This window comes from Globicephala melas, chromosome 1 (assembly GCF_963455315.2).
Source record: "Globicephala melas chromosome 1, mGloMel1.2, whole genome shotgun sequence".
Classification (NCBI taxonomy): domain Eukaryota; kingdom Metazoa; phylum Chordata; class Mammalia; order Artiodactyla; family Delphinidae; genus Globicephala; species Globicephala melas.
In genome coordinates this window covers 158,520,729-158,535,924 of record NC_083314.1, presented here as the reverse complement: position 1 = coordinate 158,535,924, position 15,196 = coordinate 158,520,729, and the positions used below count along the sequence as shown (strand labels likewise).

Below are 15,196 nucleotides of genomic sequence, written 5' to 3'. Positions count from 1 at the left end.
CAGTGTGCAAACACCCTCTCCTGAATGTGCAGCCTTGTGGAAGGCTCCTGGCATGAGCCTGTTTTTTATTCAGACTCTCTGTGTCACCGTATTTCCCTCATATGTCCCCTAGCAACACTCCCCAAGTGGTTTAAAATTCCCCTAATACTACTGCATACCTATCAGAAGAGCCAAAAGAAAACAATGTTGATAATACCAAGTGGCGATAAGGATGCAAAACAACTGGGTGCCTCGTAGGTTGTGGGTGGATATGTGAAATGGTGCAACCACTCAACGTTACTGGTTATTATAAGAGCATAGAACTCAGGAAGAGCTAGATGAAGAAGATACACAGGGAAAGTTATGCGGGAAAGGGTGCGGAGCTTCCATGCTTTCTCTCTTTCTCTGGGCGTGCCACTCTCCCCACATCTCCGTGTCCACCAACCCAGAAGCTCTGTAAATTAGGTCTTTGTGGAAGTCATCAAGTTACGATGAAGTCATACTGAATTAGGGTGAGCTCCAAATCCAATGACTAGTATCCTTATAAGAAGAAGAGAGGACACACGGATACACACAGAGAAGGCCATGTGATGGGAGGCAGAGACTGAAGTGATGCCACTTCGAGCCAAGGATGCCAAGGATTGCCAGCCACACTGGAAGCTAGGAGAGAGGCCTGGAGCAGATGCTCCCTCCAAAGGGACCGACTCTGTGCACACCTTGACTTCTGATTTCTGGCTTCCAGAACTGAGAGAGAATAAATTTCTGTGTTTTGTTTTTTTTTACATTTCTGTGTTTTTAAGCCCCCTAGTTTGTGGTCATTTGCTGTGGCAGCCCTAGGACACTCACACACGTGCCACCTAGGACGCTGGGCAGGGTGCATGCAACTCCCTGCACCTCCCACTGCCAGCCCTTCCCCTGCACCTGTCCTATTCTGATAGGCAGGCCTTACGGTTGGACCCACCCTGCCCTGCGTGAGCCCACGCTGCATTCCCAGAGACCTGAACTTGACTCTGCCTTCTGACCATGACTGCCTGGGTCTCCCCAGCATACACTTCACATCACCTGGTTAGGCTTGGGAGCCCTGTGGCTACAGGAACATGCTGACTAGCCCCAACTTCTCTCCAGGTCCTTGTACTTCTACTGCCAAAGCCACCCAAGAAACCTAGTCTCACTCTTGCCACATAGGCAGGACTTGTCCCCAGGGCTCTGTCTGCTGGCTCTCTGCCCACATCTCTGGTGTGTGGGATCCATGGAATTCACCTTCCAGTCTTTTCCCAAAGTTTTGTTTCTCCAACTAGAATCTTTTCTGATTCCCAATGCTGCTTAATATATGTCAAGACTTTTCCCTCTGCCCTTCAGATAAAAAATTCTTGTTATGGGTTCATTAAGCCATTCACGATCTACCTGGTGCTGTCTAATAGTACTTTCTGCAATGATGGAAACGTTCTGTACCTGCACTGTCCAATATGGTAGCCACTAGCCACATGTGGAACTTGAAATGTGGCTTGTAGAACTGGGGAACTCAATTTATACTTTGATTTCATTAATTTTAAATTAAGTAATTTAAATTAATTTAACCAATTGCTTTTAATTAATTTAAGTTTAAATTTAAATAACCCCATGTGGCTGGTGGCTAGTGAATTGGAAAGTGCACATCTAGCCCTGCCTGCCTCTGCAGCCTTACCTCCCATCTTGTTTTCCCCCGGTTCTCTTCCTACTGGCTTCTTTCAGACCCTCCAGTCCATGCTCACCTCAGGACCTTTGCACGGTATTTTTCTCTACCTGGAACTTCTTCCTCTCTGAACTCTTTGTTGAGCTAATGCCTGCTTCTCCTTCAGATTTCAGCTCCAACATCACTTCCACAGACGAAATCCGCAGGTGACACCAGGCCTCCCTGGCGATGACTCTCACAGCACCACTGGCCCATAAGCTCATGAGAGCCGAGCCTGAGCCTGTGTCTTTTCACTATTCTATTCCCCCCACCTAGCATAGTGTCTGGCTCACAGCAGGCCCTCGGTAGAGATTTGGGGACTGAATGAATGGGGCGTTGCTGGTGTAGGAGAGACACCCAGCAAGTGTGTCCTCAGAGCCAGCTGGCTGGGGCACCTGGCACTTTCTAAGAGGGCAAAGCCAGTCACAGACAGTATCTGCTGATGAACCCTGGCCTCTCCAAGCTTAAGAAAACACAGTGCCCCTTGAAAGGCCCTGGACGTAAGCCTGGCAGCCAATGGCCTTAACAACCCACACGTCTGAACAGAGGGGAAACGAGTGCAAGTAGATTCATGAGTGCCAGCGGATGGGTCAACTACCAACGCCTGTGATTCACAAGCCAGCTTCCTGAGCCGACAGCAACCTCATGGCCTGATGGTGAGGAATGATGCCGTGCCTTTCCCTGGCCTGGAGAACTGGTGATTCCTGAGTCCCAAAAGCCTTCAAGCTGTGCCTCTGTCCTCCAGGAAGGATGGGCGGGTCCTCCCTGCTTCATAGCCACAGGGCCCTGGGGATGGACGCCCCACGGCTCCATCTCCTGTCTCTGGGGGGTCTCCTTCCCCATCCCACAGGGCCCTGAAGATGGCACCTGCCCAGAGAGGCCCTGCCCAGCCAAGCTCAAGGAGCTGGGGGCAGGGAGCACCCTCCCTCCACGGGCTGTGAGGTCCCAGTTGTACATTCCCATAGCCCCTGTGCTGGTCCTCAATGCCCTTACCACACATGAATTTTGATCTATAAGTCATTGCTTAATATCTAGCTCCTCTGCTGGTATATAAGCTCCAGGAGGGCAGGGACTGCATTTATTTCACTCACTGATGTATCTCTAGGATTAGCACAAAGGCAGGCAAAAAGAAGGGGCTCAGTAAAGTTTTGTTGGAAGACTGAGCATCAAAGTACCCCCAAGAGTCCTGATCAACCCTTACTCCAGCCTAACGGGCTGAGCTCTGGCCTCTGTTTCCCTGTTCAGCTCCCCCATTCTTCCTGAGGTCACTCTGACCCCTGCCAGTCTGCCGGGGTCTGGCCCAGCCTGCCTGTCTCTCATCAGCCTCCCTGCAGTGTTTGGACCCTGCACCTTGTGCCCTTGTCCTTGATGGGTACCCTTACTTATGACCTATCAGTGGTCCCTAGCATTCATTGATAGCCCTCACTGGTCCTCATGGCTCTCCTCAGGCAGGTCCTGGTGACATCTTCAGCTCCACAGCATCCGCAGTGGCAGCCCTGGGCGACCTGGCTGCCCTGGGGATGGGGCCGTCTCTGCGGTCCATCTGTGTCCTCTACCCCAAGCCTGCCCCACTCCATCTGGGACTCTGTCCTGCCCCCCAGGTGAGCTCCCAGCATGCCTTGCTTTGAAGTGCCCTGTTCTAGGCTGAGAGAGGGGACTTGGGCAGAGCCTTTCCTGGCCTTGTAAACAGGGGTTGGGTCCAATGCCTATACGCCAGAACCAAGGTCTGTTCCCCAGCTGGGAGGAAGGTGGGACACAGTGAGGTAATGGTGGTGTCTTAGACACCAGATCTTCCCATCACATCTGCCAGCCTACCTGGAGGCTGGGAGACCAGAGTGCACAGTCTAAAGGCCATGGCTGATGTTGGGTGACATCTTTCCAAGTCTATGTCCTCCTTCATCTGTCCCTCATGTACCATTTTCTGTTACCCGCCAGGGAGCCAGAAATGACCCAGACCCCTTCCCTGGATTTCTCTGAATGCTGATGACTAGGAGGACAGGGAAGGTATTTCCCACCTCTCACAAGTCTCTAGGACCTTCCTCCAGGACTCCCCACTGGTTTCTGATGCGCAGGGCCTCTCAGCTCAGGCGCCAGTCTGCCAGCCAGGGAAGCTCTTTCACCTGGCCACACTCCTCTTGTGGAATACTTACGTCTATTCATACATTCATAGATTACTGCCTGCCTGTTTCCTCCGCTAGAATGTAAGATCCTGCGGCTCAGGGAAGGGATCCTGACCGTTTAGTTCACACTGTATCCACGGTGCCTAGCACGGGGCTTAACTGAACCAATTGAATGAACAAGTGAATCCCTTAATCAGTGGGAGCATTGGCTCGATCCACCCTCTGAGGTTTAGAAGAGGTCACCCAGCGAGCCCTCCTTCAGGGCCTCGTGCACTGCAATTCTTTTGGGGGGTACCCTGAGTCCCAGGTGGTGTCCACTCATGTCCCACCAGCCGGCCAGCGCCACACTTAACACTCAGCACTGTAGCCACCGATAACCTCGGAACAGCCCACATGTATCTAAAGACATGGGACAGGTGCTAGAAAATTCCTAAGTGCTGACCGAGGGGTCGTGTACCCATGCTTCACACATAGGTTTCCTGAGCTAACGGATGCCCGGCAGTGAGACATGAAGCCCGTGCCTTTCCCAGGCCTGGGAGAACGGCCGGTTCCTGAGTCCCCCCAGGGCTGTCTTTCAGGACAGCTCAGCTGGCGTTCCCCGCTTCATGGCACACTATGGGGGATGCATCACACCTCCATTCGCATCTCTGTAAGATCCCCCCTTCCCTACTCCCTGTCTGTCCACAAGGCCGGCGTCCACCCAGGGTCTGCCCCGGCATGGTCCTACCAGCCCTGCAGGACCCCTGATGAGGGCGGAGACTTCAGCAACCTCGGCGACCCCACCCAGGTCAGTACCCCCATCTAAGCCCTGCATATCTCTTCCTCATTCTTCAAGTCTCAGTTCCAGAGTCACCTCTGCAGGGAAGCCTGAGTCATTTCCCTGTTTCACACTCCCAAAGTCCCCTGTACATATACCTCCTCGCAGCACCGATCAAAATTTTACTGAAATCTAACTTGGTTGATTCATTGCTTGTTCCCAGAGGGGCAGGAACCACGCTGACCTTGGTTGCTCCTATATCTCCAGTCACCGCCCGGGGTCTGGCCCGTCATGTGGGCTTGGCTCACCCGTCTCATGCACCAGGTCAGACCCTCTGGCCATGACCAACCTCACGCAGGCACAAGCTGCCAGCATGTCACCTCCTGCCCACCTGGACACCTCTTGTCCCCTTCTTTCCTGTCTCTCCTGCCCCGCTTCCCCCATAACTTCCTGTGGACGCTGCTGCAGGGCCCTGATTGGCTCCCATACCTGCCCTGCCAAACCCAGAAATGAAAGTCAGGTGCCGGTGGATAAGCCTGTTCCCCCTTTTCCCCTCCCCCTGAGAGGTGGTCCTGAGACACACTTTGCTAGGCTTTTCTGGGGTGCAGACTTGGATTAGTAGCCCTCAGTGGTGACCAGCTCAATGCTGCGTCCTCATATCGGCTTTCCCTCCCCTCTGCTCCTCTTCCGTGCCCTGACTCTCCCCGGCATCACCCCCCCAACCCACGCAGTAGTAGCGTCTGAGCCTCATCGGCCTCTGCCCTCCAGAAGCCCAGGCTGAGATAGGGTTCCATAAAGCTTTGTGGAAGGAAGGAAGGCATGATCCTCAGCGGGAGGGCCAGCTTCTTCCCGTTGCTTCCCCCACCCTTGGTTTCCCTCCAGCAACCCCCTCACCCCTGCAGCTCTGTTGCTGCTTTGCTCCTTGTCCTTTCTTGCACTGGTTATCTGGACCCTGACCTCCTGCCAGGATCTTTCCAGGTCTTTCCCAGGCTAGTCTCTGCTTGCTGGGTCCCGGCAGCTGACAACCCTGCAGTGAATCTCAATGTAGCCCAAGTCCTTCCTGCATCCCTCACCTGCTTACTTGGTCATCTTCAGGTAGATCCTAAGCTTCCCCAGAGCTCCTCAGTCATTGCTCTGGGCAACCTGGCTGCCCTGACAAGAGGCTACCTTTTCAGTCCATCTGCTTCCCTGCCCTCACCTGCTCTGTCCCATCCAGGCTTCTGACCTACCCCAGGTGAGCTCCCAGCATGCCTTGCTTCAAAGTGCACTGGCCAGCCTGAAGGACGTGGCTTGGTAGAGCCTTTCCTGGCCACCCAAACAGGGATTTGGGGCCCCTCCTAAGACCCACGCATGCTGGCCAGAACTAAGATCTGGTTCTTGGTTGGAAGGCAGGGGACACAGTGCGTGACGGGGTCGGTCACGGCCTTGACACCAGACCCTCTGCTCGCACATCTTGGGTGGGAAGCTCAGTAGTCATGACCCCATGGCCGTGTCTCTGGGGATGGTGTGCAAGTCCACATGCTCATTCATACATCCTTCATTCATCAATGCCTGCTCTGCGTGCCCAGCCCCACGCCAGGTGCGGGCAGCGCCAGCACAGTCCAAAGGCACTGTCTGTCTGGAAGAAGAGTCAGGAGGGGAAATGGGTCCTTGGAGCTGTGCCACCTTCTCTGCTCTGCTCTCAGTGTTACACGGCGACAGAGAGGGACACCTGGGCAGTGCTATTTCTTTCACAGGGGAAGGGAAGTCACGCCAGGGCTAGCCATGACCACTCCTTGTCTCAGCCATCTTGGTCTAGCCGCCTCCATGAGACAGGGAAAACACCTTACATGCTCTAGTGAGATGTAACAACTTCGAGATAAAAGAACGAATGGCTTAAGGGAGAGGGTGGCATGGACATATACACACTACCAAATGTAAAACAGATAGCTAGTAGATAGCTAGTGGGAAGCAGCCGCATAGCACAGGGAGATCAGCTCGGTGCTTTGTGACCACCTGGAGGGGAGGGATAGGGAGGGTGGGAGGGAGGGAGACGCAAGAGGGAAGGGATATGGGAACATGTGTATATGTATAACTGATTCACTTTGTTATAAAGCAGAAACTAACGCACCATTGTAAAGCAATTATACCCCAATAAAGATGTTAAAAAAACAAACAAACAAAACAAAACAAAAAACAAACAAACAAACAAAAAACAGATAGCTAGTGGGAAGCAGCCGCATAGCACAGGGAGATCAGCTCGGTGCTTTGTGTCCACCTAGAGGGGTGGGATAGGGAGGGTGGGAGGGAGATGCAAGAGGGAAGAGATATGGGAACATATGTATATGTATAACTGAGTCACTTTGTTATAAAGCAGAAACTAACACACCATTGTAAAGCAATTATACGCCAATAAAGATGTTAAAAAAATTTTTTAAAAAAATGAATGAATGGCTTCCTGTGGCCTGGAGGGCGTTCATCCTCGCCTCCCCTTCTCTGTTCACAGGCCTGGGAGAGCAGCCAGGACAGGATTCCTCGGCCTCCGAAAAGAAAGCTTGCAAGAGACCAGGCCAGGGGTGTTCAAGGAGCCTGTGTGGGGCCTGACCCTGTACCCCCAGGAGAGCACACTTGTGCCAACTCGTGGATGCTGTTCTGTCCTCGTCTCCCTCCGCCTCCCCACTTGCTGCTTTAGACCCTGTGTCCATGCCTTCCCAGAAGCCTCTCCTCCTTTGGCCTCCATCACCCATGCTCTCTGGCCCTCCTCCCTCCTCTCTGGCCTTGCGGGCTCGGGCATCTTGTTGAGGCCTCTTTTTCATCCCCTCCTCACACTTCCATGCCATTCAGGGTCCCACCCCAGGTCCTCCTCTCTTCTCTCCCCAGCAATCCCCGCCTCTGTTTCTGTCTGTGTCCCAAGGTTCCCCCGAGGCTATGTTCGTGACTCCAAACCTCCACCTCCAGCCCTGCCACCTCCTCTGAGTGCCCAGCCCTACGGCAGCCACCTCCTGAGACCCCAATCCCAACATGATGTCTGAACCTCTACCAAATCCTGTGGGGATGACCTCACCACCGCCCCAGCCATCCAAGCTAGAATTTCACAACTTGTCCTTGATTCCTCCCTCCCTTCTCCTTGCCTCCTTCATGCCGCCAATCACCAACCTCATCAATTCTACCTTCATGTCTCCATCCTATTCCATCTACTTTCCTCCTTTCTGACCACAACCTTCAGAGGCCACCATGCTCTCCTCCACCCAGGTCCCAGTGCTGGCCTCCAGACTGGCCCCAGCTTAGCCCGGCAGCACAAGTCCCAATTTGATGTCACCCCCTTGCTCTACATCTTTCAGCTGTGCCTTGTAGCTCACAGGATTAAAACCAAATTCCTCACTTTAGCACCCAAGGCTTTTCAAGGCTTGTCTCTTGCCCCCTTCTCCAGCAGCAGCGTGCCCTCTTGGCTTCAGGCTTTCCATACTTAGGGCTCCGTCTCCATAATCCCTAGCAGGATCCCAGGCTCGTGGTGCCAGGACAGAAGCTCTTGATGGTAGGTGTCAGGAAAGGCCCCTAGTGTAGAAAGGGGGTGATGCCTTGGGGGTGCCTCAATCCCCCGTGAGTCTGATCAGTATGAGTCAGTTCCCTGAGGCTCCAATTTGGATTCAGAGGAGCAAGGACTAGATCCCAGGCCACTGTGGCCCACCAGGGTGACCACGGCCGAGGGGTCAACTCTCCCACTGCCATCACGGCCACCCATGTGCATACTTTTTTTTTTTTTTTTGCGGTACGTGGGCCTCTCACTGCTGTGGCCTCTCCCGTTGCGGAGCACAGGCTCCGGACGCGCAGGCTCAGCGGCCATGGCTCACGGGCCCAGCCGCTCCGCGGCATGTGGGATCCTCCCGGACCGGGGCACGAACCCGTGTTCCCTGCATCGGCAGGCGGACTCTCAGCCACTGCGCCACCAGGGAAGCCCTATGTGCATACTTTAGACAGGAGGAAATGGGGAGGAGCAGGATAGCTCCCGTGTGCTGAGCATGTTGTTCTGTAGCTCATTAAATCTTCCCAAGAACCCTAGGCAGAAGGCTTTTAAAGTTATTCCCATTTCCTAGAGGTGGAAATAGAGGCCAGAGGGGTTCAATAACTTTCCCACTGTCAGCTACAATGTGCTAGACCCTGAATTTGAACCCATCTCTATTGAATTCCAAAGTCATTAAAATGCATGGGAGTAATTTAAGGCAGGGACAAGAGTAGGAGACTTTCGGGGGAGGGGGAGTGAGAGAGAGCAGGAAGTAAAGATGGAGAGAGTGATGATCGGGGAGAGAGATGGGGTGATGGATGGAGAAATCACTGCTCTGTCCAATCACCTTTTTTGTTCCCATAGCTGGAGGCAACTTCGGGGAAGGCAAGTATGTGAGCAGGAGAGGGACACACCCTCTAGGTACCCTATCTTCCCCCATAACCCTGGCTCCTTGGAAGGCCTGTGGCATGGGACAGAGATGAGCAGAGTGTCAGGGAAGGACTTAAGTCCTGTTGGTCAGAGGCTCCATCCAGGGCCTCCAAATGGGCCTCGGGGAGCAGATCCTTGCAAAGGTGGGCATTCATCATTTTTACATCTTCGTTCAGATCCCTACTAAGGAAGTAATAATATTGCCAAGCTTTTACCACGCTTTCTATGAGCTAGTGAGAAGACTAATTACCTGACGACACTAATAAATGGTTACGATGTTATTAAAAATGGCACCAAGCTAGGATTAACAGGCTTATCAGTTGTAGGGAATCGGGTTTAACAAGGTGCCCGCATGTGCCGTCAGGGGCCACGGTCTTGATGGATACCGGGTTGCATGGAGGCCAGGGATGAGACCCCCTCTTTTCTCCAGCTGAGGGTCAGCTTAGGAAGATCTGGCTGCTGCTGGATTTTCTAATCCACCCCTTTGCAAATGGCTCTGCAGAGCTCTCGGGCCCCTGGGGATGCTGTGGGTTGCAAGACTGGCATCAGCCTCGTTTACTTCTGCATGTGGCCTCCACGGTCCACGGGATCCCCGCTTCCTCCCCAGCCCACCTCACCTCTGCAAGCGACAGGCTCAGAACCCACCCGGAGCCCCACGCTCCAAAGCCCCACTCATGAAGCTCGGAGGGAGGGGGGAGCTGATAAATGGAGATGCCTGTGGGGCTTGCTGACTAATTTCCATAATAATTACAGTTATTACCAATAACGGTGACAACACCACTCCCTCCCATTTCGACTGAATTCCGCCATCTAGGAGCTGTTTCCCCACCAGTTGTCGCCTCTGACAACAAGTGGGGAAGAACACAGGGCAGGTATCATTATTCTCACCGTTGAGTTAGGAAATGAGCTCAGGGAGAAAAAGGGACTTTCTGAAGCCCCCTCCCCGGCCTCAAAGGAATAGCCGTAATGATAAAAATAAAAACAACAGAAGCAAGTACTGACACGGTACTAACTATGCAGTACACATAGGTGAACTTAGTCCTCACAACAGCCCGTGGGGGAGGGGGCTATGATTATCATTCCCATTTTACAGCTGAGGAAACTGAGGCACAAAGAGGTTAAGAAACTTGTCCAGGAGCACACAGCTAGTAAGTGGGAGAGTGGGAATCAAATCCAGCCCCAGTTCACGCTCTTTACCATTAGTCTCCGCCGCCAGCCTTCCCTGGGAGACCCGCTTCCTAGGGCCGAGGAAGTGACTCCACCAGTGAGGCTCTGCTTGAGCCTTCTTGCTCTGAGCTCCAGCCTCCTTCCCTTCCCAGCTCCCCTCTGACAGGCGCAGGAGGGCTAACACAAGAAGGCCCTGATGCTGCCTGTCTGTACCTGGAGAGGCGAAGTGATAATAATCCTTTTGGCTGAGGCTTTCCAGGTTGCAAAGACTTACTATGTGAACCTTCCCTGCCCTGGGTCCTGGGGTCAGATGGCTTTCTGCAGAGGTCAGAGCCCAAGGCTTCAGAAGCGGAGAGCCTCCAAAGATTCTTTGAGTCCCAGCTCCACTGCTTACTAGCTGGGAACCTTCACCTCTCTCTGCCTCAGCTTCCTTGTCTGTTAAATGGGTGGTAATAACAGTACCTACCTCACTGGGTTGTTGTAAGGATAAACGAGAGAAGGAATATGAGGGGTCTGGTGGTACAGATCCATTGCATTCATTAACAGGTATTTGATAGAAAATGCTTCTGGAAAGTTGAAGGCCCTGAGCTGGAAGGCAGGCAATGTTTAGTCTGTGCTGGGTGAGCCTGTACCAATGGCTCCTTTGTCTCCATCTCTCCTTCCCCCAGGGCCACTCTCTGCCAGGATGCCCCACCCTGACGTGCACAGAGGACTTAGCCACGCCTCCTGGGAGGTCCTTGGTCCCTGGTGCCCCCGCCTCACTTACGTGGTCCATGAGCTCCTTGATCATGCCGTTCCACTGGCCCTTGTCGTCCTGTGCTCCATATTTCCCGTCCTCCACCAGCCGGATCTCGTAGGAGAAGCCCAGGATGTGGGCCAGTTCCTTGAGCAGGTCGATGCAGTAGCCCTCGAACCGGTCATTCCCGAACAGGGTCCTGTCGGACTTCCGGAACATGACAAAGGGCTCCTCCTGCGGGGACAGATGGGAGAGGGGCAGACAAAGGCTGAGTCGGTGGGGCAGGTCCAGCTGGGGCCAGAAAGCTTGGGCCAGGTCCTCTGCAAGGGTGTTCTAAGCCATCTTTAGGGGTTGCTCAGAATGGCCTGCTAAGTCAGGAGAGGGAAAGCGCACTTCCTGAGAGCCAACTTTGTGCCTCACAGATGGCCACCTACTGACGTGCACACAGCACTTAGTAGGTCCTTATGGATTTGATCGTCCAATGATCACAGAGCTAGAAACTAGTGGAACTGGGATTCGAACTCAAGACTGTGATTCTGAATCCCACGCTCTCTCTGTTGCACTGTCAACACAGGCCAGAGGTCCCCAAAGTGTGGTCCCCAGACCAGCAGCACCACCCGGGAACTTGTCAGAAAAGCACATTCTCGGGCCCCACCCAGACATACTGAACCAGAAACTCTGGGGTGGGGCCTGGCAAGGTGTGCTACAAGAAGCCCTCCAGGGGGTTCTGATGTCTGCTCCAGTGTGAGCACACTGCTGCAGAAGGCCCTTCATCGTCTCTTCCCTGACTGCTCCCCAGCTCCTGTCTAACAGATGAGATCTCCCTGCTCCCTGACACCTTTCTCTCTTTCCAAGGATCTAGTCCCCAGCGTTAGGACCTGCCAGTGAGTGATCCTTGATAACTATGATAGTTTGCATTTGCACGTGCCAGGCGTCAGCAAATCAGCAGACGAGACGGTGCCCGTGGGGGTCCAGTGCAGAGCCCAGCAGATTAGGAGGGTTCAGTGGACAGTAGCTGGTATCGCCTCCCTTAGCCTGAGTTTCAGCCTTCTGGGGGTAGCTCCATTCTGTAGATGTACAAAGTGAATCCACGAGGATAACGTAACTCGTGGGAGGTCACTCAGCTGCCAGAGAGAGAGGATTTGACTCAAGTCGGTGTGGTCCCAGAGCAGGAGCTCTTAACCCCCTCACTGTGCCAGAGGCCCTGAGTCACATGGTGCCTCTCCCTAGTGGGCAGGGGGTCCTCAGAAGGTGGCCTGTGGGTCCAGAGCATAGGTGACAGCTGTCCCACATTAGGTTCCCTCCCTCCCACGTGATAGGGAGCCAGTGAAGGGCTTTGAGCCAGTGAAGGGCTTTGAAAGGGCATGACTGTCTGATCTCTCATTTAGAAATAAAGCCCTGGCAACACTGCGAAGAATAACTGGGAGTAGAGGCAGGAAAACCTTGGAAAGAAGCTACTGACCTCGTCCAGTATGAGATACACAGAGTAAGGAACGGAGGTGGACGGGTTGAACTCTCAGCAAACTCATCATTTACTGAGTTCTTACTATGCACCAGGCATTGATTTAAACTCTTTTTCGGAGTGAAAAAGGCTCATAAGCTTTCAAGATAGGTGACATTACTGTATGCTAACACATATATATGGAATCAAAAAAAACCCAACAAAACTGGTTCTGAAGAACCTAGGGGCAGGACAGGAATAAAGATGCAGACGTAGAGAATGGACTTGAGGACGGGGGGAGGGGGAAGGGTAAGCTGGGACGAAGTGAGAGAGTGGCATGGACTTATATATGCTACCAAATGTAAAACAGATAGCTAGTGGGAAGCAGCCATATAGCACAGGGAGATCAGCTCGGTGCTTTGTGACCACCTAGAGGGGTGGGATAGGGAGGGTGGGAGGGAGATGCAAGAGGGAGGAGATACGGGGATATATGTATATGTATTGCTGATTCACTTTGTTATAAAGCAGAAACTAACACATCATTGTAAAGCAATTATACTCCAATAAAGATGTTAAAAAAAAAAAGATAGGTGACATTATCCCCATTTGATAGATGAGAGAACTGAGGCTCAGAGAAGGTCAGTAAGTTGCCCAAGGTCACACAAGAGTTGAATTATAGTCTGATGGAGTTCAGTCTCAGTCCTTCCTGCCTGTAGCTCCTTGGTCTCTTTCTGGGCCTTAACCTTCCCCCAAGCCACCTTGGTACCCCCTCGTGAAGGAATGCCTCGAGCCTTCAGCTGATGGGGGGGACCTTCCCCCCGCCTGTGGGGGGAAGCTCACGCCCACACGCCCATAAGAAAAGCACACACCTCATCTGGAGGCGCATCATTCTCTCAAGCGGTGGGGCCATTCCCTTGACACTGTGGGCCCCTGAGCAGTGAAGGGCCCTCGTCAGGGGTTCTCAGGCACAGAAACCCACCGGCAGCCTCTTACCAGGCTCCTGCTGCGGAGGGCGGGCTAGATCCTCTGGCCCTGGTTCCCCGGCAGCGCTGCTTCTCAAAATCCCATCCCATGCCTGATTCATTCTCGGTTTTCAACAGTCCTTTGGGATGTTGCAGAGAAAGGGCAAGGGAGTGTCTGAATCCCCAAGGGGTTCTGAGCAAACCACCTCTCAGTCTAATTGGGTGAAAAGCTGGGTCCTTTGGCTAGACTGTGTGCTAAATCTCAGTGCCTCCCGTCCCCAGCTCTAACCAAGCAGCTCACAAGTTTGCAGAAAAGAGTTGAGGAGGTGCCGGGGAAGGGGCTGAGACTACACGGAGGGAAGGGAACTTAGGCTACTGTGGACCCTGCCTTCGTGCAAATTAATCTCTGGGATGGTGTTGCCCTGAACCTTGGCACAGGGCCTGGTGAGAGGGCCTGGGTGAGGCTTCAATCCCATCTCAACTGTTAGGTCAGATGCTCTTGAGCAGTGAACGAACTGTGCCACGGCACCTGGTAGCCCTGATGTTAGCTCAAGGAAAGAATTAAAGAGAAGGTACCTTCTTTGCCAGGTGAACCACCAACCACATAGAGATTCCGAAGCAAAATCGACCTCCTTCTGTAAAATGGGGATAATAATAGGATCTACCTTACAGGATTGTTGTTAGGATAAGACGGGTCAGTCTGTGAAAAGCACTTAGTGCCTGGCAAATGTAAACTGCAATATCATTATCATTATATTATTAATATCATTATCATCTTTCTGGGCACGGGGTGACCTGTTATTGAAGTGACCTGTCCAGCCTAGAGACCATGCCCAATGTCACCAAAGGTTAAAAATCATAGCTAGCAGCGGAAAGCTATTTCAGGAAAGGTCCCTGAGATAGCTCACTTCCTGACCCTCTCTCCGAGACCCTCCCAGGCCCTATCCTCTAAAATTAGCACTTCATTTGCGAAGCCACCCCAGCCCCAGAATCTATACATCTTCATATAAATACGCTGCCTTTGGAGCAGCTGTAAAATGCCATTAATTTCAGGAAGTGCTTTGCGGATGGCATACATATTTAACAGCCAAAGCCCAGAGCATTAAAACGGTGCTCGCCTTAGTAATGGGTCTCTAGACCTGCAACATTTCCTAGGGGGTAATTCTGAACTCCGCCAACTACTTATTCATGGACTATTTCACAATTTATTACTGGAAATGTCCAGACAGCCAGTTCACAAGCTCTCTCGGCTGCTAATCGATTGCTCAGTGAAGGTGCCCTCAATTTCATGACTTCGCTCTCTCCTATTGCTCTGGGAGAACAGCCGTAGGAATGGGGGTAATATTTCTCTGCAACAAGTCACAGGAAACAAGAGGCCAGAAAAAGAACCTTTTCCTACTTTTCATTGCTAGGGCTTTTAGTCTAGTTTCTCAGTCTAGTTTCACCAGCGTGAGAGCCGAGTGACAGGACCTGTGGAGTTGGAAGAGGGTGCCTTGGGCGGGGGGTGGGGAAAGCCAAGGGTCACCTACCTAAGAGCTCTGTTCCCAAGCCCCTTCTGGCTTAGGCCATCTCAACACACACCTGCACACGCACGCGCTGTGTATGCACACAATGCCGCTGGCACGAATACACCGCATTCTCGGATGGTCTGACCTGCTCAGACACGGAAGCCAAGGACCCTGGCCCCCAGGCCTCGGCTTCTGCCAGTTAGAACCAGGACAGAGCATTAGGAGTCCAGTCCTCCCAGCAGGTGGAGCCTAGAGTGGTTCCTGGCCTGGGATGGTTCTCCCAGTCCACATCCTGGTCTCCCCAGCTTCTCCTCTCTTGTGCCAGGTGTGCAGGTCCGGCTTGCCTAGCAGTTGCACCTCAATGGGTTACAATGCGCACATGGCACAAACACACCTGACGGTGC

General features: G+C 52.9%; 1 protein-coding gene across 4 annotated transcripts in view; it reads right to left on the bottom strand.

Moving 5' to 3' along the window:
- The window catches only part of GRIK3 (glutamate ionotropic receptor kainate type subunit 3), a 243,945-nt gene that overhangs the window by 34,383 nt on the left and 194,366 nt on the right, over positions 1 to 15,196 (bottom strand). For all 4 annotated transcript variants that reach the window (XM_060307754.1, XM_070045534.1, XM_030869066.3 and 1 more), the window contains exon 10: positions 10,912 to 11,115. In XM_060307754.1, coding sequence (XP_060163737.1) covers positions 10,912 to 11,115 — 204 coding nt within the window. The remainder of the gene's footprint in view (positions 1 to 10,911; positions 11,116 to 15,196) is intronic.